This window comes from Notechis scutatus, chromosome 1, assembly GCF_049901735.1.
Source record: "Notechis scutatus isolate UNSWTSFEM ecotype Mainland chromosome 1, rNotScu1.2, whole genome shotgun sequence".
Classification (NCBI taxonomy): domain Eukaryota; kingdom Metazoa; phylum Chordata; class Lepidosauria; order Squamata; family Elapidae; genus Notechis; species Notechis scutatus.
The window spans coordinates 231,492,594-231,519,715 of record NC_142009.1 but is presented as its reverse complement, the minus strand read 5'-3'; the positions used below and the strand labels follow the sequence as shown (position 1 = coordinate 231,519,715).

General features: G+C 38.5%; 1 protein-coding gene across 7 annotated transcripts in view; it reads left to right on the top strand.

Moving 5' to 3' along the window:
• SYT7 (synaptotagmin 7) overlaps positions 1-27,122 on the top strand; it is a 294,001-nt gene that overhangs the window by 255,119 nt on the left and 11,760 nt on the right. For all 7 annotated transcript variants that reach the window (XM_026682555.2, XM_087950626.1, XM_087950624.1 and 4 more), the window contains 4 exons: positions 7,118-7,388; positions 11,000-11,169; positions 12,871-12,985; positions 14,782-14,981. In XM_026682555.2, coding sequence (XP_026538340.1) covers positions 7,118-7,388; positions 11,000-11,169; positions 12,871-12,985; positions 14,782-14,981 — 756 coding nt within the window. The remainder of the gene's footprint in view (positions 1-7,117; positions 7,389-10,999; positions 11,170-12,870; positions 12,986-14,781; positions 14,982-27,122) is intronic.

Below are 27,122 nucleotides of genomic sequence, written 5' to 3'. Positions count from 1 at the left end.
CAAAAGAAAAGAAATCTTGAATGCTGCCCCCCCCCCAAGTTGTGTGAGACCTCTAGTGCCATCAAATCAACCACGACTATCACAAGGTAAAGTATTCTGAAGTCAAAATCACAGACGTCAGGTTGTAGGAGGAGTCAGAAGATGAAGCACAAAAGAATCTAGTTGAAAGGTTAATGCCAGTAACTTCAAGAATCTGAATTTTCAAGTGAAGTGGAAACACTACTTAAGTCTCATGGCATTTCATCCCTATCAGGCTAATTAGACTTCTGTGCTACAAACTATTTATTAGTATCAGTTTTGCTGACTAAGAGTGAAATAGCATCTCTGCCATTGATAGACAGCCTAGTCATCTTCTGTCTCCGATTATCCCATACTGCCATATTATTTCTTTAGAAGGTGACTTGGAAAACATAAAGAACAGATTTTCAGGAAGATTTATTTAATTGGTTCTCTTAACACTCCTGAAGTAAGACTATGGCTCAGAACTATTATGATGTCTCTACCAGCATTTTGTACAAATTCTTTATAATTCAATAAGGAAATCTTGAAATAACAATTTCTCAATACCTTGATTAGTTTCAATTCAAAATAATTGCACTCTAGTCTGATAGATAACAAAGATCAATACAATATTGCATTCTTGAATTTGATGATAGAAAGTCTATGTTATCAAACAAAAAAATCAAGCCTAAAAAAATTCCACTTGAATAAAATTTGTATCCTCCTTGAGTTAGATATCTCAAATGCCAAAGGTCTACCAAAATCTTACATGTAGATCTTATTTGTTTCCCTACTAATGACTGAGGGTTTTTGTACATCTATTTCTATCCAGCTCAGGATCCAATATTTCATTAAAAATCTCCTGTTACCACTTTATCATAAACACACCCATTGAAGTGTCAAAAACATTGATAAAAAGTAGGAGAGTCTAAATTATATAAATATTAGCCATAGCTATTACAGATCCTGCTATTTTAGCACATAAAATTAAATAACACCCGTTTATATCAGTAATATTTTGTATATTAGTTGAAAATCCTGTTCAAACCAAAATAGCCACTTCTTTAGCTGTCATTGAAGTATCTGTGAAATAAACTTGTCTTCTGTAGATAAGTAATACCTGTCCTTAATTATTGTAAATATGCTAAAATTACATTTTTTTATGCTAGATTCCTATAGCCCATAATGTAAAATACTAATTTAATCCATTAATTTTATTTTGGCCCACTTACTAATATTTTCCCAAAACCAAATTATTTTATAACTTGTACCATTAACAAATATCTAATAATGAACTTTATTTAAATATTTATTGTATTTTCTAATATTGCTTACAGACATAGAATCATGGGAACGCAAATTAATATTCATGTAGCCTTGTATTATACATGTAGAGAATCTTTACTTAAAAGAAAAAAATGTAATTATGTGTAAGAAAATAGAATTGCTAACAAGTAACATTCTTATTTTTAAAAATGGGAAAAACCCTTAAAAACAAATAAATAAATAGAAAGAAATGCATGACTTCTTAGTGAGATAGCACTATGGGTCATCTATTTTATTATAAATAAATATACGAAACAGTTTGCAAACCAATCATTTAAACTCACATGCTAAGTATGAAGATAAAGATTAAAATTGGCAATACGCCCAGAGTCATTATCATTACATTAACAAGAGGAGAGGAAAAACAACTTTAAAAGTTCTCAAATGAGGATCTCCCCTCCCCCTCCCATTGCTCCTTGGGCAAACTTACACTTTCTCCCTCAGCAATTGCTATAAAATGAAACACAATAAGACTTATCCATCAGCAGATTTCAGCTATAAAGTAAAGGCCTCTGCATTCACAGTGTTACCAAATCTGTTAATCTGATCTTGATTATTAATGCAGAATGTAGCAGGAAAGCTCATAATATGTTATAGTTGTGGTACTCTAGCGAGACTTTGAGTTTTTATAAACAATCATCTTTTCTCTGAAACTCCCTTAGTAAAATCATGATAGATTGATATAAGGCTGTAGAGATTTGGGATGAACACCCCTTTGAATGGTGTGGGAGTAGGAATGGATTTCCAGAGGAAAAACTGCAGACTACAGGAACACGACTCAGGTGACCCTGAGGACAGAAATAAGCCTCCAAGTGCTTCAACAACCCTCTCTAAAGGGATGCAAATGACCAGCTGTCTGCAAGGAATGTAAATCCTTCCATTCCCAATCAGAGCTGAAGAAGCTTCTTGGATGTGAAGCAAAACATCTTCAAAAGGAAGAACAAGAAAGTCCAGTTGCCTCCTGAAAAAGCACCTTTGGAATAGATTGATATGTTACTTTGCTTAGAGCCCCACACGTCAATGGAGATTTTACTGATTCTTGGCAAAATATGTGTAAACTCTCATCTTGTATGAAGGAACTGCCTAAGAATGGTATTTGAACTAGTTCCAATCTTCTCTCTTATTAAAGGGAATTTTAAACACATGTTCAAGTCCATTCCCAAAGAGAATAGCTTTCTGAAAAAATCCTCCATATGACTCAGCCAGGTTTGATTGAGTTGGAAGATTTTCAATACTAGTCTCGCACAAATTTTTCCTGTGCAGTTGGGATTCTAGTCCAGTGGCCCCCAAACTTTTGGGCACCAGGGACTGGTTCCATGGAGAAAGTTTTTTTCCACACACTGGAGGAGGTGTGGTTTTGCATGCTGCCTCCATCCCATGGATGGGACTTTGCTAGTTTGCATGGACTAGTTGCTGGCATGCCATGGACCAGTGCTGGTCCACAGACCGGGGTTTGGGGATGCCTGATCTAGTCAATATATTAAGATTGGCTTGAGTTATGGTCCTGTAGGCTTGTAATCAATCTACATATCTAAACTTTTTTTCCCTTGCCTTCATTTTAAATCACTCTTAAGCTCAGCCAGATCTTGTTGGATTGGCTTCAAGACTTGTACTTGAACCTGGATCTCTTTTAACAAGTTAATAGAACTATTTTCCTCTTCTACCTTTCCTGTTTCAGCAGGTGGTGATGCAATTGAAATTAAGTTAGCTGTTGACCGCTGGGATCTAGCTGCCATGGCAATAGCTCATTAAAAATAAAATAATACATGAAGACAAATTAGTTTTATTTGCAGAGAACATTCTTATGATTATTTCTAAACCTCATACTACTATTCCACTGTTGATGCAAAATATAGATGCCTTTAGCAAAAGAGCACGATACTCTATTTATTAACTGGTTCAAATTGGAACTTATACCAATAGGTAAAAACTGGATTATTCATTGATTTAAGGAATATAAATTCCATATCTGCACCATATCAATTAATATATTGTCAACTTCATAGGTAAATTAGAAAGTAAACAGGGCTAGATTAACTAGTTCTACTTAATTTTTAGGATACATTAACACAATCTTGCAAGTCTGAAAGTACAAACTTTCCATCACCATTTTTAACTGCTTCATCCATTAGGGAGGTTCTTTCCTAAGTTCTTTCTCTGGTTTTTTAGGCCATTAGCTGCTCCTGCTTCTCTTGTCTAATAGTTTCCTAGGCAATATCTCTCCCCTCTTTCCTCAAGGTCAACCATTGAATGTATATACTAAAAGATATAAATCAGTTAGCAATGTATACGATAAAACACACAGAAAAGTTTCTTCAAATATCAATAAATGGGAATCATTAAACCTTACTCTTTGAGGAAAACTGAATGCTCTCATAGTATTCACAGATTAATCAAAGTCCAGGTGTATAAGCATGTTTGTGCTGTTTGAACCAGATACCCATGATTTGAAATCAAATCCCTTTGCAAAATTGAATCAAATGATCGCCTGCATCATTTCTGTCCCCAAGTCCAAAAATGCCAGCGATGCCTGTTTCTGCTTGGCTGACAAATTTTTGGATTGAAATCACCCAGTATGTAAACAATGACTTTTGAGGATATTTGTTCCTTTTTTTCAATACTGGCATAGAAATTCTCTTATTTCAAGTTCCATTGCATCAGTTGTTGGGGCCTAGACTTGGACAATTGTGATTTTGAGGCGCTTGACATAACTTGAATGGTTATGATTCAAATATTTACTGTCAAGAAGCTTTCCATTGTTTGGACAGGTTTCTTGCTTGTGATAAATGTCACTCCATTCATTGCCCTGGTATAATGTCCCAAATAATAGATAGTGAATGCATCAGACTGGAAATATCCATTATCTATTCAATGTAGTTCAGTGATGCCAAGTAGGTTGATTTTCAAATTGGCTATCTCCTGTTTGAATATATCCAATTTACCCTGCCTCATTCCTTGGACATTCCATGTTGCTTTCTGAAGTGTCTAGGTGCTGCACAGTCCCTTGTTTTCACCAGGAGCTACATCATCAGTTAGGAGTCCTGCTAGATTTGATTGAGGTGCATCATTAATGCCTTGATTACTTTCTTGCTCTTTCCCAATACGTCTCGGGTACCATCTGGCCTAAGGATTCTACCATATCTGATTCATTTGAGAGTTTTTCCATAAAAATGTTGGCAAAGGGTTTGTGGGTTTTTTTTGCAAATTAAATTGCAAGTCTTTCTCAACCCTACCCATTTTCCAGGTTTGGGACCAGCAGGCAGATGTATGGCTGTATAACATAAATTTATTTATTTGGCAGGGAAAACAGCTGTCATAATCCAGTGACGTTTAAAATGAGTATTTTATCTGCTCCCACTAAACTATTTGTTTCTGTATGTGGTGATAAATAACTCCAGGGAAAAAGAAGCACAGGCTTCTTTTTTTAATATTCCCTCTAAATTCCTCCCTTCTTCCTTGTTTTTTTACCTTCAGTTCAATGTTGACTCTTGGTCACTGCCTGGACAAGTCCCTGTAGTTTTCTTCAAAAGTTTTTTTTTTTTTTGAAATGGTTTGCCTTTGCCTCCTTCCTAGGGCTGAGAGTGGGTGAGTAGTCTAAGGTGTCCCAGTTAGCTTCGTGTCTAAGGCAGAACTAGCACTCACCACTCTCCCAATTTTTAATTTGATGCCTAAACCATTAACACCCAACTGGCTGTCTCTCTATTCCTTCCCTGAAATTAAAAAGAAGTGGGGTGAAGTGTTGCTAAACAGTTTGTAGAGTTTTAAAGCCACCTTAATTCTTTCCTTGGTTTCCCTAGAAGGAAGAGGGCATGATGCTAAATTAGAGTGTGTGTAATTAAATTAACACATAATTAGCTTAAACACTATTATACAAAGAGTGAAGATGAATGGAATATAGAAATCAGTATAAGAAAAATGGATTATGGAATGTTTCATGGGTGATACAGAATTTAGAATACTGTGTGAAAAATGACCATAGTGCTACAGCTGTTGCAAATTAGTGAAGGAATATATCCAGTAGATTGTCTACTCTTTATTTTGTGAAATCAATTTCAGTAATTCAGTTGCGTAGGATGTTTTATCTGTAATAATCCTTTACAAATTACCTTTGTCCATACAATTTGAGTCATTCTGTCTTGGACAGATGACAGAAAAGTTCTCCCACAACACTAAAATGGGAATAATTCCTTAGTGCAGAAAATTACTTGAGGCCTGAATGTAATGGAAAAATTAAATACTAATAATGTCTTAATTAACATTAGTGATAACGCAGAAAGCATATGAACAGGAATAGGAAATATAGGTTGAGTTGAGCAGAATTGCTAGAGAACTGAAACTCACAGGCCTTTCAAGAACAGAGTAGCAGCCTTGAAGGTAAGAAGAGATTTGGGTGTCTTAAGATCTGTAGTAAGAGTAAATAGAGCCAGCAGCAATATTCTGGTTGGAAGACAAATATTGTTCATATCCCTTTTCATATCTTCTTTTAATTTCTCCCTTTTTTAATTAAAGTTGTAGTTTAGGGGGTGCCAGCTGAGCATGAACATCTTAATTTTTCTATTATTTTCAATTTTTTTAATAGAGGGTACCATCTGCAAGAAAATAGTACTTACTGCAAACTAACTGTTTTTAGAGTCAAAGCAGCTGAAGCAAACACCATTGTATTTCTGATAGTATCATGATTCAAGAGAATTTGAATATGAAATGCATATGTTCAGAATATCTCCTCTGAACAGGGTTCATCAATGGGTTTGTATATTTTATTTATTGATATTTTAACTGTAGGGAATGTAAAAGCAGTTGCAAAACATGGAATCTCAACAGGTAGGGAAAAGATAATCTTAGCTCATTGAGTCCCACTGAAACTAATGCACAATGGGCAGCTAAAGTCCAAGTTCTAAAAATATTTGTCTGCACCAGTGAATAATAAGCAGGAGAAATAGCACCACCATCTGTTTGTGTGTTATGAGAGATAGTTATGCTACATATTTCTTTTCTGGCAATTCATACACCATGGGAAATTGGTGGGGGGGGGATCTATAGAAGCCCTTGCAAATAAATAAAATAAAACTGAAAGTGCTGTAGGTAAACAGAAAGCCCTTCCTGTTCTTGATCCAGCCTCTGGGGCTTATAATAAAGTCAAGAATTGTATGGGAGGTGAAAAGTGAGATACTTCACAAGAGGATGGCACAGTAGCTGCTGACAGTGGGACAAAATCTTTCTGAGCTTTTCAACTTCACACCCTACTAATGAGTACCCAAGTTACAGTATTCTTAATAGAATTTTTCCTGTCCCCGAGGCTCACTCCCAGATAAGTCAGTGATTAAATAGAGCTTATGTTAGGAGTATCTCCTTTCTCTATTTATTTCCCAACACTCTTTCCCTTTCAACACTGCTTATACTTGGAGGATTTTTTTTTTAGTGTTGTTTCTCACCTAAAGACATCAGACAGCTTGGAAATGTCTCAAACTCTCAGAATCAAAGAGCTGCAGGAATTTCTTCTCTTTTCAGAATCATTGACTAAAAGAAAGCTAGGACGAAGCTGACTGTAAAAGAAAATGTTCTCCTGGAGTAATAAAATATAAACCATAGCATTATCATTACCTTATTAAAGGTAATAAGCCATGAGAAATATGTTCTTATCAATTGCTCATGTTTAACCTAGATCTTCTCTGTTAGCTAGCAGAGGAAATAACTTCTGAGGGTTCTTGTGTTAAAACATAATTGGATACAGAAGATAAACATTGCATACCAGACTCACAGCTATGTCTTTCTGTTTTCTCTTGCACTATAGCTTTCCCCTGGATCTGAGGATGATGAGGGACATGACAGCTCCAGCCGAGAGAATCTGGGCCGCATCCAATTTAGTGTTGGCTATAATTTCCAGGAATCTACTCTCACTGTCAAAATATTGAAAGCTCAGGAGCTGCCAGCCAAGGATTTCAGTGGCACAAGTGACCCTTTTGTCAAAATCTATCTCCTGCCAGATAAAAAGCATAAACTGGAGACCAAGGTGAAAAGGAAGAACTTAAATCCACATTGGAATGAGACCTTTCTTTTTGAAGGTAGGTAAGAAGGTCTAATTACTGAAGTCAAGTCAAGGCTTTGCTGAATAAATCTATATCATAGTTCGGTTTTCAACATGTCAACTATGGTAGTGGTCTTCATTTCCTCAACTTAAAGACAAGCAACATAGTTGAAAGAAAACTGCTGACAGGCAGAAAACTTGTTCGTGAATAGAAATAGTGGGTCAGAGGAGGCCTGATTAATTGTGGTAATCCTTTTGCCCTAGAATGAATGCTTCAAGGTTGAACATTTGGGAATTGCCACTCTTGTCCAGATGGGACAGAAAGAAAGAGTGAATGATGTTCACCATCCTTCTTGTTTTTTTCATCAAGCTAGCGTAAATATTTCTGAAGAACACAAACAAGATAGCAATAGCACTTATATACCAAGATCAAGGAAGGTATTAATACCACTCTATAAAGCCTTAGTAAGACCACACCTAGAGTACTGCATCCAGTTTTGTTCACCACATTATAAAAAAGATGTTGAGACTCTAGAAAAAGTACAGAGAAGAGCAACCAGGATGATTAGGGGACTGGAGACTAAAACATATGAAGAACGGTTACAGGAACTGGGATTGGCTAGTCTAGTAAAAAGAAGGACCAGGGGAGACATGATAACGGTCTTCCAACATTTAAGGGGCTGCCACAGAGAGGAAGGGGTCAATCTATTTTCTAAAGCGCCTGTAGGCCAGACAAGGAATAATGGGTGGAAACTGAACCCTTGGAAGTTGTAGGAGCGCCATCACTTGAGACCTTCAAGAAGAAGAGTCTCCTGCTAGACTAGATGACCTACAAGGTCCCTTCCAACTCTGATTATCTGTTATCTGTTACCACTTCACAGTCCTCTCTAAGCAGTTTACAGCATATTGCCCCCAACAATTTGGGTCCTCATTTTACCAAATTTTACCTTGGAAGGATGGAAGGCTGAGTCAACCTTGAGCCAGTGAGATTTGAACTGCTGGCTAATGTAAAACTGCTGAACTGTTAGCAACTGGCAGTCAGCAGAAGTAGCCTGCAGTACTGCATTCTAGCCACTGCACCACCACAGCTCTTATGATTGAAGGCTATAGATCAGGGTATCAAACTTGCAGCCCACGGGCCAGATGCATCATGTGCTGGCCACGCCCACCCCTGGTTTAGTGAAGGGGGAAAAGTTGCAATACATCACATGATGACAATGAGTTTGACACCCCTGCTTTAGAGTGTACACGTCCAGTGTTTCTCCTAATGGCCATACCACAATCCACCTCCTTTTATCTTCACTAATGTTAGAATTCTAACATGGGAGAGGTGAAACATGAATATGTTCACTGAAGAAAAGAAAAACATAAGCACTGCCATGGTGGATCAGACCATCTTTTCCAGCAGTCCATTCTCATAGTAATCAACCAATCACAGAAGGAAGCCCACTAGTCTCCCAGCAGAAGGTCTTTTGAGACAGTCACATTACCATCAAAACTAATAGCCATTGATCCCATGACCACCCTGAAGTGGTCCAACCCTTTTTTGAAGACAGCCAAGCTGGTAGCCAGCACACACATCACTTAGTAGTAAATTCCAAAACTGCATTGCTAGTCCCAATTTCCATTTCAGGAGTGTGTGTGTGTTGTCTGCCGGTCCCAAAAATGTTATAGCAGTTAGTGTAAAGAGGAGCTGTAATTCTGCCAATTCCTTTGTTGTTATTAAAAGCCTGTGACCACCATTGATGATGAAAAAAAATAGAATGCAAGCAGTTTTGCAGTCAAGTGCTTTTTCCAGTAGCATTATAACTATGGCTGTATGTTGCTGTAGTGGAGAAAAAAGAAATAGCAAATCTAAAACAATGCCTACAAGTTGGCACCAAGACTATTTTGAAGACTTTTGGTGAGCAAATGACTGGGTTTGGAGAGATGGTTTTGGAGCAACAAAAATCAGACTTCACTGTAGCTCCCTTTGCCTTGCCTGCTAGGCATTTGGGAATATTTCCAAAGATTTGCAAGTAATTCGAACACTGTATAAATGCCATCAATATTTTAAAATAGAATCATCACAATAATGTGTGTTTCACTGGAAAGTGAAATGGAGAGGAAAAAAAACCTCTGAGCAGTTGTTGTGAAAGAAGGCTTGTGAAACAAACAAGCTAACCTTCCCTTTTAAGAGCCCATGAACAGAATTGCATTAGCTGAAGCCCAGAGGCCAGGAGACAAGATAAGGTAAGTCTTCCCACCTGTGAGGAAACAGACTGTTCATAATCCGTTCAGAGTTCATTGAGGTAAAATGAAAGACTGCTTTTTATTACTTCAAACACATGATTGTTGAACTGGATATTATCTCAGCTACCAAACATAGACGAAGGTGAAGCATGAAGCACCAGACCTGAGTTTAAAGTAATGCAATTTCCCAGTAGGGAGATTTTGTATGAGATGGTTTTCATTCTCTCAACATAACAGGGATACCATTTTTGTGCCATATAGCTGTAAAGAATTCAGCATTGACATGGTCTAACACAACAGGGTTTTTTACATCACAACAAAAAAGCTTAACTATTGACCATCCCTAATGAAGGCTGAAATAAAAAATGTTCTTTAATATTTTAAATAAGGAAACATGCATGTACTGAGGGCATAAGCCTGCAATCGTTGTACATATAATAGCATCTGAGTATTACGGGAATTGTAGTCCAATGTACTGAAGGATGTCAAACTGAGGAATACTACCTTAAATCATTAATCTATCACATTTTCTATGAAGTCATAGCATGGTCCACTTATTTCATCTGGTCAGTTTGTGTTACCTTATATCTCCTTTACTTTATCCAGTTGTCTTACCTCCTGCCAAGTTAGATCATGCCCTTATTCCATTACATTTAGTACCATTCTTCAGGGAAACAGCAGTGTAGTACATTAACATAGAAAGAACAAAATTCTTCACTAGTAATCTAAGTGCAAATTATGGATGAAGACCAGGATTTGTCCTGGTTCTTAGAGCAGCTAGTCAGCTCTCTCAAGCATCAAATTGGATTAATAAAACTTTATTACTACTCATTAATCTAGAAGATGAGTGCCAGTTTGGCGTAGTGGTTAAGATAGCAGTCTAGAATCCAAGAGACAGGTGTTCCAGTCCTGCCTTAGGCAAGAAGCCATCTAGGTCAGGGGTCTCCAACCTTGGCAACTTTAAGACTTGTGGCCTTCAACTGGAGTTGAAGTCTACAAGTGGAGTTGAAGTCCACAAGTCTTAAAGTTGCCAAGGTTGGAGACCCATGATCTAGGTGACCTTGGGACTGTCACTGTCTCTCAGCCCTAAGAAAAAGGCACTTGCCAAGAAAATTGCAGAGACCAGTCCTGGCATACTCCAGAGACAAGACAGACTTGAAGGCACAAGACAAAAAAAGTCTAAAAGACTAAAAGGTTATCCAAAGCTACAAGATTATCTGTAAGTATAGTCACCATTATCCTTATTTGCTTTGATACATTACTATGGAAAAAACACCATCTACAATGGAATGACTGCCTTCAGATGAAGCCATATTTACATTTCAAATTCTTGTTACTCTGCTTTAACTATATTTCATCTCTTGTTTTCTTTGTTTCTCTCTGTCTCTTCCTCATCTGCTTCTTTGCTTTCATCAGGTTTCCCATATGAGAAAGTGGTTCAGCGGGTGCTGTATCTACAGGTCTTGGATTATGATCGGTTTAGTCGTAATGATCCAATTGGGGAAGTTTCCATTCCTCTCAACAAAGTGGACTTGACTCAAATGCAGACTTTCTGGAAGGATCTAAAGCCCTGCAGTGATGGGAGTGTAAGATACTAGCTTTGCTTTGTAACTTTGCACATTTTTTCCTAGCATGGCAAGAGGAGATCAAGGTTCTGAAATACTGATGATGAGATCCTTCCTGCTTCTCTTTAGACTGCCTTATAAGGGCATAAAACCTTAATACCTGCAAGATATCAAATATGGTTGTAGATACCATGTAAGTCAGATACAGTCAGTGAGAGAAGCCTAACACCCACACTTAATGTTTCTCAATGTACGGATTATTTGTCAGCAGCACAAACCAAACATATGAAGTTTGCTGGTTATATTCACTGAATAATAATAATAATATTAATTATTATTATTAAGGATATGATGAGAACAGGACAGAAGAGAAGTAAACATATATACACAGTCACATATAGACACAGTCCATGTAATTATAAGTAAAATTTCTATGGGGAGGATGGCAGTGGCTTCCTAACTGGATGTCCCATTCAGCTATCCAGGAGATCACCTCTGGAGTTGCTTCATGTAGATCTTCTAAGCCTAGGGAACCAGAGAATGCACGTCGTGGGCAATCTTGCACAATATATTTAATAATTTGCACATCAGCCATCACAACAAAGAAAATCACAACAAAGGAAATCTTTGCTACCATCAAGAAACTAGATCTGAAACAAAAGGCATCCCATTATTATTATTTTTTTAAAAAGACTATAACAATGCTCTTAACAAGCATTCCCTTTTTCCAATTTACTCAATCCAAGAGCAAAATTATTAATCTTGCCTCGCTTTTGAATTCCCATGCTTATTTATACTAACCTATTGTAATCCAAACTGTAATTCCAAAACATGGCTACCAGCCATAAGTATTGTTGGTCTTGATTATGAATACAAATAATTATTTCAGCCAATGCTAGGCAAATATTTTTACCTAGCAGCTTAGCAACATGCTTTTGTGCCTCTGTAGATTTTCTTATAAGTGCCTTTGGCCCAATTTCTGCATTGCAGAAGGGCTAAAGGGACAAAAGAATGCCTTAAGACTAGCAGATAGAGATAATCACCAATATATAGATAGTCACTTAACAACCATTTGAAGTTATGTCATCTCTCCCCAGGCGTACTTATTACTCAGTTCTGATGTTCCAGTGCCCCCCACCACAGTCACATGAATGCATTCCATGCACTTAGCAACCAGATGACATTTACAGCCATTTGTAATATGCTGTAGTCATGTGTCCACAGTTTTGCCAAAAACTAGCATTTACTTATAGTTTTCCACAAACCAGTCAAATGATTTGCTTAATGATCACAGCATTCATTTAACAACCTCCTAAGTTCACTTAATGGTCACAAAAGCACCACCAAAAGATCATTAAATACTTTAGTTGTGTGGGTGACCTGCTTTATGACTCACAATTTATGATCAGGCTCCATTATGGTCAGAAGTCGAGGACTACCTGTAGTCAAAATACTTGTTTCAACCCTTGCTTTGCTCGCTATAGGAGTACAATCTTCATTATGCCACACAAAACAAGAGCATTATGACTCTTGATTTGAGGAAAGTTAGGTACCCGCTGATTTATGATGGAAAACATGTGGAGCTGTATTCTGTATAGAATGAACAGACCAATTCCTGAGGGATGCTCAGAAGATTATTTCTGAGGTGAACCTTTAGAAGGGGCATTAGTGATGTCAAACATCAGACAATATTTTCTTGTTTCTGTTCATTCTTCTTTCTAGGGAAGCCGAGGAGAACTCCTTCTATCCCTTTGCTACAATCCTTCTGCTAACTCCATCACTGTGAATATTATCAAAGCTCGGAATCTTAAAGCCATGGATATTGGGGGAACATCAGGTATCGAATTCCAGAACAGTAACAATTAATCTCAAGTCAAAAATCAGCCACAAATTTACCTTTTCCTCAGAAGCCTGGGCACTTATATTTGTGGTAAATCTGGTAGAAATCTGTGAAATATCAGAATGCCTTTGATGGTCAGACCTTTTTCCTCCAGCTGTGATGCAAGAATTGGGTGTTATTTATGGTTTACTTCACCAACAGATAATGCAGTCTTAGCTCGTCTAGGATTTTGTGTGTAATGGAAAAAATACTAACCATTACCATGGCGGTATTCCATTTACATGGACAAAGGTCATCCCGAAACAACAGTGCCATATAGCTGAAGAGTCTTTTGAAGGTCTGAAAAGACAAGTCCAATTTTAGTTTAATTTCTATTATTTAAAGTGAAAAATAAGTCTCAGGGCATTATCCAATGTGTCCTTCTTGCTGAAACATTAGTTGGGTTATGTCTTATTACTGTATCATGGGGGAAACTACTAGGGAAGTCTGTGTATAGTATTTTTACTTTTATGACTGAGAAAGTGGATATAAACCTTTCAAAACATTCAATGGGAACAACAAAGAACTTTTTCCATGATATATATATCAGCTCCATCTTTGCAAGGAGTTTTGTTGGCTCTCTTTATTTCTTTTAATTTCCTAATATTGTTCAATTCAATTCAAATGTCAACCTTCCACAAGAAATATTGTAAAAGAACAGAAAAGTAGTTTCCAATACAGTGAAATTTTAAAATAGATCACAGGCTCTAGAAATTTATTTGTCCACTTGTGGGAGGAAGCTTTCTTTCCTGAATTCCTCTAGGGTGATAAAGGGATCATGGGAATTTTGGACAAAATCTTTCACTGCAGGAATCAGCAAGTTAACCAGCCATATATTGAACATATGACTCAAAAACTATGCTGCTGAAATTTGGTGGCAAAATGGTCAAATTTCAATAGGCTGGTTTTGATTGGTTGGTTTTTATAGATTAAAGTGTGTGTGTGTGTGTGTCCCTAATATTTGGATCAAGCATTTGGAACAATAGCATAACTCATTCTGCATTATTTTAGAATACTGCTTGTAAATGGGGAATGACAAAATTAACTAATTACTTAAATAAACAGGCTGGAAAAAAATGTCCATGTATATCAGAGGTAAGTAACCTTTTGAGTTTCAAGAGTTCAGTATAACACTGAGTGGTGGCTGCACATCCCCACGCATAAACAAAGTTGATCAAGTGGGAAAAATGGATAAGGCTGTCTTTGGCTTTCCAGTCTACAGAAGAATGGCTAAAACCACATGTGAGCTGACAATTGCCTACATCTAACTTGAAACAACTTACAATATAAATAACTTTCTGGAAATTAAATATAGCGTCTGCTGCTATGCAGCATCTCGTATTTGGTTTTTTTAGGTGGTACAAAGTTATTCAGAAACTTGAACATTGTTCTGTTTTTTTGCAAGTCTTTAAAGTAGCTGTGTCTTTTATGGGATTGTATGGGGGCACCCTTGGCAATGGCAGGGCTGCTCTAAGGAACTACATACATAGTACATTCATGCCCCCACAGGCTCCAAATGGACTTAACACCAATTCATTTTTCTAGGAAAATTTACTTAAATTTACATTTGGACCTTTTTCTATAAATAAAACTGAACCTTGTACTTTCAATTTCATTTAAGTGCATCATATTTTAAGAAACAAATGATTTTTAGCAGGCTCAGTAAGGGTGTTAAGTACTGGCATGTTCCCTCTATGACTTACACTGTTTCCTCAGTTAAATCCTGGCAATCATGTCCATTTTCCTTGCATCAGATCCCTATGTGAAGGTGTGGCTGATGTACAAAGATAAGCGGGTGGAAAAGAAGAAGACAGTGGTGATGAAGCGATGCCTGAACCCAGTGTTCAATGAATCCTTCATGTTCGACATCCCCACAGAGAAGCTGAGGGAGACCACCATAATCATTACGGTCATGGATAAGGACAAGCTGAGCCGGAATGATGTCATTGGAAAGGTAGGTCATCCCTTTGGCTGAGGATAAGCTCCTTGCTTATCAGAAATTGTGTTCCTCCTCAAATACTCACGGTTTCCTGTCAGAAATACTCAGTGCTTTAGTTTTCTTGCCGCTTTACACCAGCTGAGCCCCTCCCACATGTATTTGATCAGATATATTTTATTAGAACCCTTTTTATGATAAAGGTAGGCCAAAACTATTTCAAATCACTGGGAAAGAGCAACTTTGTGCAAAGAAAATTTCCTTTCCCTTTGCTCCCACAGCTAAATGGCAATAGTAGGAGGTAACAAGAAGAGATGAGACAATCTATAGGAACAAACACAGGATGAAAACTAATGCATAATGATAATGGAAGATACAATTTCCATATGGGGGTTAGGATTAAAGATGGAAAAAGATGAATTACAATTGAAATTTGGTGGCTGGACTTTAACAGTATGATATCAGTCTATTTGGGGGTGTTCCAGGTGGAAAGAATAGAGTTTTGACTCCCAAAGGCTTCCAACTCCCATACTGACCCTCATTTTCTGTCCAAAACATTCAGTTGTAGCTTAATATTCAGAGCAATCCTATCTCCCGTGAGCAGCCATTTCAGAAAAGAACAGATGGGGTAGATAGTCATAGGATTGTTCTGCCTGCCACTTCAGTCCTGAGTATATTTCTACTGTTCCTAACAATAGAAACCAGCAGAAGATCCTGGAATAATTCATGGGTTGAGCAAAGAGATTTGGATCCAATTGTTTGTCCTCTTAGAAAGCCCTGAGTCTTTTTTTCCCCCTACCACGCCAGTCTGGAGAGTAGGTAACTAAATTCTCTCTCCATTACAGACAATTGAAGTGGGATGTGATAAAAAGAAAGCAAATTTACTCTACTATATCCAGACATTGCTTCTGTCCTTGCTGGCACAAGTAGTGATTACAGCTTGTCCCACTTTAAATTCTATGTCTCAAATGTCTACAAGAATAGAACAGTAAGAGATTTGTACTAAATATATCTTGATTTGCCTCAAAATATTCCTGCAGTCCTCATCCTTCTGGAGGAGAGAAAATTTGCTTAGGATAAACTTGAATTTGAGTCTCCAGTCTGAATCTCTAGCAAAAATCTTAAATTAACAGTTAACTGGATATAGAACTTTGGGCATTCTATGTGCAAACAATGTGCAGTGTGCTGCCAACAACTACAGTTTTTAATTGTTAGATCACAGCTGAGTATTGAGATAAAATTAAGAGCAAATCAGAACGTATTAGCACAATTCCTTGGCATGTCCAGCAGTTTCTGCTACAACTTAGTTCAGCATTCTGGTTTGAAACTATGCACAGTGATTCTACTAAATAGTGTTATATTGTGACTTCTGCTTTATATCAATTTGTGGAAAATATTAATCAAATAGATCCACCCAAAGTTTATAAACTGTAGTATGGGATAGTAGCATAATATAAGCTAGACAGTTGGCAAAGTAATCACAAAATATGATGACCTTCTGAGTTCTATTGTTTTGACATTACAGCATTTGAGATTACAGCACAAGACCCAGGATGTCAAAACAATAGAACTCAGAAGGTCATCACACAGCCCATTACCCAGGTTGTTACAACACAGGAGGCTGATAGACACACAGCCAATACCTCAGCCACACATGTTCTTATGAAAAAGCCAGCCAATCTGCAAACATCAACTCCATCAACCAATCAAGAAATGACAACACAGCCAACCTCCCCACCAGTATTTCTAGAGAGACAGCAGCTCCAATCATGTTTTGCTCGCACAAGCACGAAGCCAAAAGCACCAGCCTGAAGATGGCGAGTGGGACCTCGTTGAAACATCGCCAAGATACTCTCAATCTTACATGGGAAAAGACCCGAACATGCCAAGATCTGCATACCTGTACCCGTGAAAAATCTACATACATACATACATACATACATACATACATACATACATACATACATACATATATATATATATATATATATATATATATATATATATATATATATATTCTTAAGTTTTCGCGGGTACTTACATGTATGGCATTCAGCTTTGTTCGGGTATTTTCCCACGTCATAGTAGTGGTGCTTTTAAAGTTGTAGCAACGTTTCGGCAGACTCTCATCTGCCATCATCAGGCTTCTGTATTGTGTTCGTCTGTGAGTCAGACTTTCACAGCCATTTCTGTTTTAAATTTGGGGCTAGCCTACTGCTGTGCCAGAATGGTTTTTTCTTCATCCTGATTGGTTGGGAGTCTTGGTCTGTGTTTATTGGTCTTGGAGTTTGCTGTGTTCTGCTTGATTGGTGTTTCTAATATCTTCTGTCTGTTTTGTGGCTTTTTTTGTCTTGATTGGCTGGAAACATTGTGTTTCCTGTATTTGGGGCTTTTAGTGCAGCTTGGCTCTGAGTAAATGGATGGCTATCATTTATTAGGAAGCTAGGTTTCATCTGGGTGCCTGGTTGGAGTGTGTTTGAGCTGGAGGTATCAGGGGAGATCTGTTTGTGCCCAGGTGTTTGCCTGGCTAGTGGTGTGGAGATTTTTTTGTTTGTGAGTGCAGACTCCCAACCAATCAGGATGAAGGAAAAACCATTCTGGCACAGCAGTAGGCGAGCCCCAAATTTAAAACAGAAACAGCTGTGAAAGTCTGACTCACAGATGAACACAATACAGAAGCCTGATGATGGCAGATGAGATTCTGCCGAAACATTGCTACAACTTTAAAAGCACAACTATAATGATGTGGGAAAATACCCGAACAAAGCTGAATACCATACATGTAAGTACCCGCGAAAACTTAAGAATATATATATATATATATATATATATATATATATATATATATATATATATATTCATATTCTGTTCTCATTAATGAATAATAATAAATTGACATCCTAATCTTGATGTTTGATTTGTGCTATAGAGTGAAAGCTATTCTGTAATGTGACATGATATTAAAAGATGTGGAATTTATATCAAATTAAATCAACATAACATGAATTCCACATCAATAAGATGACAATTTAAAGCATAACAAAACGGTATAGTAATGCAAGTTTGATCTGGTTCTCGAGAAATTATTGATTAGCTTTGCTTAAGACCCCTGAAGTCTCTGGTAGCGAAGTCCAATTTACTGAGGAAAGGAAACAGACACAGGAAACTCATTCTTGACTTTACTCATTCTTGACTTTCGTGGATTGTCTCTGTTTGGAGTTGCAGTAAGTAGAAAACCAGCTACTGTCAGACCAGATGAGGAAATCAACTGTACAAGAAGCTAAAACAACTTTTATTGCAATCGACAATAGTAACAGAATCTTACAAAACTGATTATGCTGTGCCACCACCACCTCCTCCTCTTCCTCCTTATAGCTTAGTGAATTAAGGAAGTGTCTGCCTGATCCATTTCCAAATATTATGTCATTTCTTTGGACTTAAAAAAAATGTTTCAGCCCCTTTGGCCTGAGTGATAGTTTCTATATATCTCAGACAGGGTCTTTAGATACCCCCTCTTTATCTCACGGAACCTCTTTAGATGACCTCAGGAAATGTGGACATTCATATAAAAGGAGGTAGTCTTTCAGACTGCCTGGACCCATGCTGTGTCAGGCTTTGGAAAATAATGGCCATGCTCTGTGCTAATTTTCTGCAGGACAATGCTTTAAGCAAAGACCTCTTAACAATCTTCCAAAATATTTGCGAAGGTATTTGGGGAAATGTAGGGAAAGGAGGGATTTCATTCAGGTGAGCAAAGTTAAAGGTAAGTTTCAGTTATGAAACCCACGGTCACTTAATGGAATAAAACATCAAGATCAACTAAAAGCAAAACGTACGCAATTCGAGTATTAGAATAGCTCAGCTCCTTCAGCCTCTGCTGAAGCTATGTGATAATAATGAGTGACTGAATAATTACTATTGTCAACCTCCAGTCAACTTATGAAATCTCATGGCTTTGAGTGAGAGTCAGAAAAGCTACATTAGTGATTCTGGAAGACAGATCTTGGCTGTCATTGTGGGGGAGAAGATGACACACACATCCTCCATGCAGCAATATAGAAAACTCAGTTGATAAAAATAACTAAATCTACCACAGGGATTAACACTTCTTAGCTTTGCCATGTAAACTAATTCTGACACCTCCAACACATTTGTGCAGCAAAAGAGAAATAAAGGCTAGGTGGTAGCTGGTGTGGGTGAAAAATTCCTGCCAACAGGACAACACTTTAACTTCATGCTGAAGATGTGAAACCCGGGGCAGTTACATGGGAGTAAAAACTGGAGATATATATCTCTGGGTTCTGTTGCGCCTGCAGCAATGATGCCAAAATGATAACATGTATGTGGTTATGTCACCATGCCAATTTTATCATTATATATTTATAGACAGACTTTTAATTCAAATACATATGTTGTAGCATTTGTCTAATCAGTTTATCTCACATATTTAGTTCTTGCTACCACCCATCCAGAAATTCATATTTCTTAACTTAGTGTCTTCCCCCTGCCCCCAATATGCCCATCATTTACAAGCAAAATCAGGGGTGGTATTCAGCAGGTTCTGACCAGTTCTGGAGAACTGGTAGTGGAAATTTTGAGTAGTTTGGAGAATCGACAAATACCACCTCTCACTGGCCCCACCCCCATCTATTCTCTGCCTCCCGAGTCCCAGCTGATCGGCTGGGTCTTCTTTTGTTGCCCTGCACAGGAGAACGGAGCTGGAAAGTAGGTTAGTGGGGTAGGGAGGGAATGGGGATTTTGCAGTATCCTTCCCCTGCCATGCCCACCAAGCTACGCCCACAGAACCAGTAATAAAAAATTTTGAATCCCACCACTGAAGCAAAATGGTATGATACCATGAGAGATGGAGTTATATTCCAATGCATTGGGAAACCACCAGTTTAGGAAATACTGGTCTGTAGAAACCTCATGTTCTTCAATGGGCCCATAGTGATTAATAACAGAAATAGAATCATAGGGCTGGAAGGGATCTTGAGCAGTTTCTAATCCAATTCCTTGCCCAAGGAAGGAGTCCTTATTCCATTCCAGACAAATGGCTGTCCAGTCTTTTCTTAAGAACCTCCAGCAATGGAGCACACATAATTATGGGGGCAAGCTATTTCATAGACTAATCGTTTTCACTGTTAAGAAACTTCTCCTTTGTTCCAGGCTGGGTGTCCCTCTGACAAGCTTCCACCCATTGCTTCTTATCCTGCCCTCAGGTGCTTTGGAGAATAAATCAACACCCTCTTCTCCATGACAGCTATTCAAGTATTGGCTATTGAAGATGGCCATCATGTTACTCCTAAATCTTCTCTTCATTAGGCTAAAGAAGGTTCCCTTAAACCAGGCCTGTCAAACTCACGGCCCATGGGCCAGATGCATCACGCACTGGTCACGGCCATGCCCAGTTTAGCTAAGGAGGGGATATGTCACGTGATACCACTATGATGACGTGAGTTTGACACCTCTGCCTTAGATGTTCCTCATACACTTTAGCCTCCAAACACCCTATCATTTATTTTTTTATTTTTATTTATTTATTTTTATTTGTCAAGCGATTATTAGATAACAGGTATAAGTATAAACATGGTTATGAATATATGAAATGGATATGAATAAGAAAAAAAAAGAAACAATAGGACAGGGATGGTAGGCATGTTGGTGCGCTTATGCATCCCCCCTACAGACCTCTTAGGAAAGGGGTGAGGTCAATAGTAGACAGTCTAAGGTTAAAGTTTTTGGGGTTTGGGGAAGAAACCACAGAGTCAGGTAGAGTATTCCAGACATTGACCATTCTGTTGCTGAAGTCGTATTTCCTGCAATCAAATTTGGTGAGGTTAACCTTGAGTTTGTATCTATTGTGTGCTCTTGTGTTGTTATGGTTGAAGCTGAAGTATTCATTGACAGGTAAGTCATTGCAATGTATGATTTTATATACCATACTTAGATTAGACCGAAGACAGCGTAATTCAAGGTTTTCTGGGTCTAGAATTTCAGGTCTGGTGGCATAAGGTATTCTACAATGAGTAGAGGAGTGGAGATCTCTTCTTGTAAAATATTTCTGGACTTTCTCAACTGTGCTAATATCAGATACGTAATGTGGGTTCCAGACTGATGAGCTGTATTCAAGTATTGGTCTAGCAAATGTTTTGTATGCTCTAGTTAGTAGTGTGATATTACCAGAGAAAAAGCTACATAGGATTAGGTTAACAACTCTTAATGCCTTTTTGGTTATGTACAGTGGGCTCTAGTACTTAGATCATTACAGATGAGTATTCCAAGGTCCTTTACAGAGCTTGGATCATCAACAAGATCTTGACTATTCAGGTTGTATTTTATTTTCTGATTTATTTATTTTTTGCCAATATGTAAGACAGAGCATTTATTTGTTGAGATTTGAAATTGCCATTTGTTTGACCATTCTGATACATAGTCAAGATCTTTTTGAAGGGTAGCAGTATTGTCTGTGGTATTGAACAGCTTTACATCATCAGCAAAAAGAATGTAGTTGCTCTTAATATGATCACAGAGGTCATTTATGTAGAGTATGAAGAGAGTTGGTCCTATAACACTGCCCTGGGGGACACCACTGTTGACAGGTACAGAATTTGATAGGACACTCCCAATTTTGACCGAACCCAAGGCAGAACCTTGAAGACACCCCACTGGATACTTGCATGCAGTTGTAATTCCACTGAGGACCACACCTTGACATTCATATATTTATATTTCATATCATTTGTATACTCCTATGTATTCAATGATACATTCAGATAACATGCAGTTCTCTAAAATGCATTAGTAGGGTTAGGATTTTATTAGGAAATGTGCTTCTTTAAATGTCAGACCAGCTGACTATCAAACTTACTTGATCTATCAGCAGGGATGTTCAGTTCTCTATGGCCAAGCCTATAGTTCTTTTTATTCAAGTCTACCCCATGCCCAAGTAAGTCTGTCTAGCTACTTCTTTGTATGTTCAATATCTTCATTTTTCAACTGTGCAGACCAATCTTCTCAAGATACGACATGCAGCTGTCTCATGAAGGAAAGAATGCATCCTTGTGTCTTTTTCTTAAAGACTGACAGCTGCTTCACATGACTACCCTATTTTGTTGGGAAATTCACATACAGACTTTCTTTTCCTTTCCTCTCAGATGAAATCACACAATTCTGAACAGTGAGCATACAACTGGAAATATAATCAGCTGTGGCTCAACTGCACCTAATCAGTACACCTTCTGTATTATCTTGTCTTCTATAAATTTAGTTTTCCTTTCCCAGAAAAGTGCACAAAACCAAAAATGTAATAGCCAAGAAAATGTCTTATACATTCATTCAATGGTAGAAACTAAATAGGAAATAATATGGCGTAGTAGATTATGATGATTACTAACACAGTCAGCAGATGTTTAGATTAGATTTGGCATTATTATTCATTGTACATTTGGCCAGATGTTCAGACTGGATTTGGCATTTTTGTCCATCTACCGAGTCTTCCCCAAGGATCCAGGATAGGCAGATGTGGATGTTTGATGGTGTTGCAGATATCATTGCAGAATGTAAGCTGTTCTGAGTAAAGCTGCCTTTTGCAATTGACTTACAGTGAATTTGGCAATGCTGATAGTATCCAAGTAGTGCTCTAATTGTTTTGGGATTGCACCCAAGCATCTCTTACTATTGGTATTACCTTTATGGGGTTTTTTTTCCACCACAATTGTTCTACTTCTATTTGCAGGTCTTTGTATTTTGTTATCTTCTCCAGTTCTTTCTTTTCTATTCTGTTCTCTCCAGGGATTGCCACATCCACTATCCAGATTTATTTGGTCTTAATTATTAACAATTCTTAAGTCTGAGGTGTTATGTGACAGGTACCTGTCTGTTTAAATTTTAAAGTCCCAGAGCACTTTAGCTTCTTCATTCTTTATTATTTTCTCCATTTTATAGTCCCACCGGTTCTTGCTTGCAGGCAAATGGTATTTCTTGCACGTCTTCCAATGCATCATTGTTGCTACTTTGTCATGCTATTGCCTGTAGTCAGTCTGAGTGATCCTCTTGCAGCAGCTAACTAATTCCTTCAGCTTCTTTGCAGAGGTGGCACTGTTCTCTGTTGCTATCTTCTGAAGTCTGGCTTTGTATGCATTTGTTGTTAAGACTTGATCATTATTATTATTATTTATTAAAGAAATTTATATAGCCACCCAACTTATGCATAGATGACTCCAGGTGGCTTACAAAATTTAAAAACCTCATCATATAATTAAACCCATTTTAAAAACACCCCATTCTCCCCCCATGGCAGCAACAACACAATTAAATTAGTCACTTGATTGGCTGCATCTCTAGAAATCATGTTTTTAGGATCTTTTGGAAAAACAACAGGTTAGGTGCCAACCATACCTCAGAGGAATAATTTTCCATAAAGAAGAGACCACAACTGAAAAGGGCCTTTTTCATCGTTCCACCACATAGCAATCCCTTTGATGGGACCCAAATTTCCCTGTAGGTAAAGAATTCCAGATAATGTATATCACCAAACAAAATGCTCTTCCCTGACTTCTAGGAAAGCACAATGCAGAAAATTGTGGAATTTAAATGTAAAATAAAACTCTTTTTTCAATAGGTATAATCCCCCCCAAAAAAATAAATACAGTAAATAATTAAGAAACTTTAGTAAGATACATGTTCACAGCAGCAGGAATAAATTTAGTCTAATACTGGAAGAAAGATACAATTCTGACAATATCTGACTGGGCACTTAACATCAGAGCATGCAACAATGGCAAAATTAATTTTTATTTACATCAGAAGTTTAATCAATTTTAAGTAAGAATGGCAAGTATAAACACTTATAGTCTGACTTTTAAGGGGTCCAAATGCTTATAAATATTGTATTGTAGATTAGCAAAAGCACAAAAGAGGGAAGTTAGAAGTCAAATGGTGTTTTTTTCTCTTCCTCTTTCCTTTGTATTTTAATTGTTATCAAATTTGCTTTGTTCATTTCCGTCCCTTTTTCCCCTTCAGCATGCACAGATAACATTAAATAACAATACAATAGAGACCTTAATGCTAAGTAATCAGCTCAAGACGGAAATTTATTGTACTCTACAACAAATACTGTGATGCAATCCGGAGCAGCTTTTTAATGGTGTATTCAGTTTCAGATGAAAAAGCTAAATTAACACTGACATTTTATATCATAATATTGATACAACGCTTCTCTCCTTTTAAAAAAAATGGTTTAAGCTAACCAAACCATATTGAAATAATGTATTATTCAAGTTTTACAACAGTGTAATAGAGATTTTACACAATTAAAAAAAAACATGAACAAAGTTGTTCCTGTTACTATGTTTTGAAATGTAGGAGCATATGAAAACAACCATTTTGGTCATACGCGAAAGAACCCTTTGTATTGGATTCTGTGGGATTGCTTTCAGCATATTTCATATATATATATATACCGTGTTTCTCCAACAATACGGCCTCCACCAATAGGAAGACCCAACATGTTTTCTAGGCATAAAATCAAATTAAGCCCCTCCCCCCAAATTTAGGCCTAGTTTAAAACATGCAAAATAGGGGGAAGGGTGGGGGGACTTGCCATTTGGAGTGCCGTTGGAGCTGCCACCGCCGTTTGGAGTGCCGTTGGAGCTGCTGCCGCCGTTTGGAGCTGCCGCCGCCGTTTGGAGTGCCGCCAGTTGGAGCTGCCTCTGCCGTTTGGAGCTGCCGCCGCCACTGTTAGAAGCCGCCGCCACCGTTAGAAGCTGCCGCTTCCGCGTTTGGAGCACTGCCGCTGTTTGGAGCACCACCGCCACTCCAAACATGGTGGCAGCTCCAAACATGGAAGCGGCAGCTCCAAACGGCAGAGGCAGCTCCAAACACGGAAGCGGAGCCGCCGCCGCTGTTTGGAGCTTCCTTCAAAACAGACAGAAAAATAGCAGCCATCCTTAGAAACCCCAAAGATAAAATTGACCTGGAAAACCAAGGCATATATGAAGTCCCCTGTGCATCATGTCCTGCCACATACATTGGACAGACCAATAGAAGAATAAGTACCCGCCTGGATGAACACAAAAATGCAGTCAAAAAGCTGGAACACACTTCCTCACTAGTCCAACACATGAAAACCATAGGTCATAGCATCAACTTCAATGGCACCAAAACCCTAGCCACTACAGAAAACCCCAGCCACAGAATTATCAGAGAAGCCATAGAGATTGAAAAAAGACCTGAAAGCATGAATAGAAGAGATGATTCCACCAGACTGTCAATTATTTGGAAGCCTGCACTCACAAACAAAAAAATCTCCACACCACAAGCCAGGCAAACACCTGGGCACAAACAGATCCCCCCTGATACCTCCAGCTCAAACACACCCCAACCAGGCACCCAGATGAAATCTAGCTTCCTAATAAATGATAGCCGTCCATTTACTCAGAGCCAAGCTGCACTAAAAGCCTCCAATACAGGAACACAATGTTGCCAGCCAATCAAGACAAAAAAAGCCACAAAACAGACAGAAGATATTAGAAACACCAATCAAGCAGAACACAGCAACTCCAAGACCAATAAACACAGACCAAGACTCCCAACCAATCAGGATGAAGAAAAAACCATTCTGGCACAGCAGTAGGCTAGCCCCAAATTTAAAACAGAAATGGCTGTGAAAGTCTGACTCACAGACAAACACAATACAGAAGCCTGATGATGGCAGATGAGATTCTGCCGAAACATTGCTACAACTTTAAAAGCACAACTATAATGATGTGGGAAAATACCCGAACAAAGCTGAATACCATACACACACACACACACACACACACACACACACACACATATATATAATGATTATATTCCTCCAGCAAATGGAATATAATCTTTATTTAAAAATAAACCACCACAAGAAAAGAAACCTTATTCTTTATATTGCTTGTGTGAAATAACAGACTTATTGAGCGTAAAGAAAAACAGAATTTGTGCTTTCTTTGCCTACTTCTCTAATTCTTTAACTTCTTTTATGCTGATCTATCAGAAACAAGCCTCAGTATCCCCTCTTGCACATTTGAGAACATGGAATATCCATCAGTTAGTCTGGGGGTTCTCTCAGACATTGCCCTGTGGCGGGAAAATTAACACCATCTCTCCAGAGCTCCATTCTTCTGTGTTCCACTTCTCCATACCATAGGACAACACCCTCCTACTTCAGGAGGAACTCTTACTATAGATAAGCCTTGACCATGTTGATATTTACATTTCCATCTTATACACAAGTTCTATTTTAATGCAATAGAAAGAGCCATGGTTCTATTGTAATCACGTAACTGGGCATATGTAGCTGACCTTGGAGAAAATGTGAAAGAACTATTTGGGCAATGTTGGGGGGCTGAGGGAGACACCATCTGTTAAAGCAGCAGTTGCCAACAGGTGGGCCGTGGCAAAATTTTGGTGGGCTGCAGGAGAAATGGCCCCCAAAAGCAATTAATCTGGGCCGTGCAGTTCTCGTGCCTCCCGGCTCTTCGAGGGACCCCGGAGTCCAGTCCCTGAGATGCACGTGCCAAACAGCTCCCTCACATGGTGGGTGGCAGCAACAACAGTCCCCTTCCCCCCAGTGCCCACTGTTAGCTCTCCCCGTTAGTTCTCTAGTTTTGAATTGCTCTCACCCCTCTCTTTCCTTCCTCCTTCCCCTCCCCGTACCCACATGCAGACAGGCAAGGAAAGGGAGACGGAGCTGTGCGCAGCTCTCACCTCCTCCAGCTTTCGCTGCCTCTCCCAACATCGAAGCCTCGGAGATGCAGGCAAAGCCCGAATTGCCTTCGCATGCTCGGTTAGTTCAGAATCGCCCTACCCAGAGAAGGAGGTGCTGGAGGAGGAGGAGGCAGTAGTGGAGAAGTAAGCAACTCAGGGCACTACTGCTGCAACAGCTTTGCCTGCATCTCCAAGGCTTTGATGGAGGAGCCAAGAGCTGCGCACAGCTCCATCTCCCTTTCCTTGCCTGTCTGCATGTGGGTGCGGGGGGGAGGAAAGAGAGAGAGGCGGGAGCAATTCAAAAATAGAGAACTAACGGAGAGAACAGTGGGCGCTGGGGGGAGGGGATTGTTGTTGCCGCCGCCCGCTGTATGTGCGGGAGCTGGTTGGTGTCTGCATCTCAGGAACCTG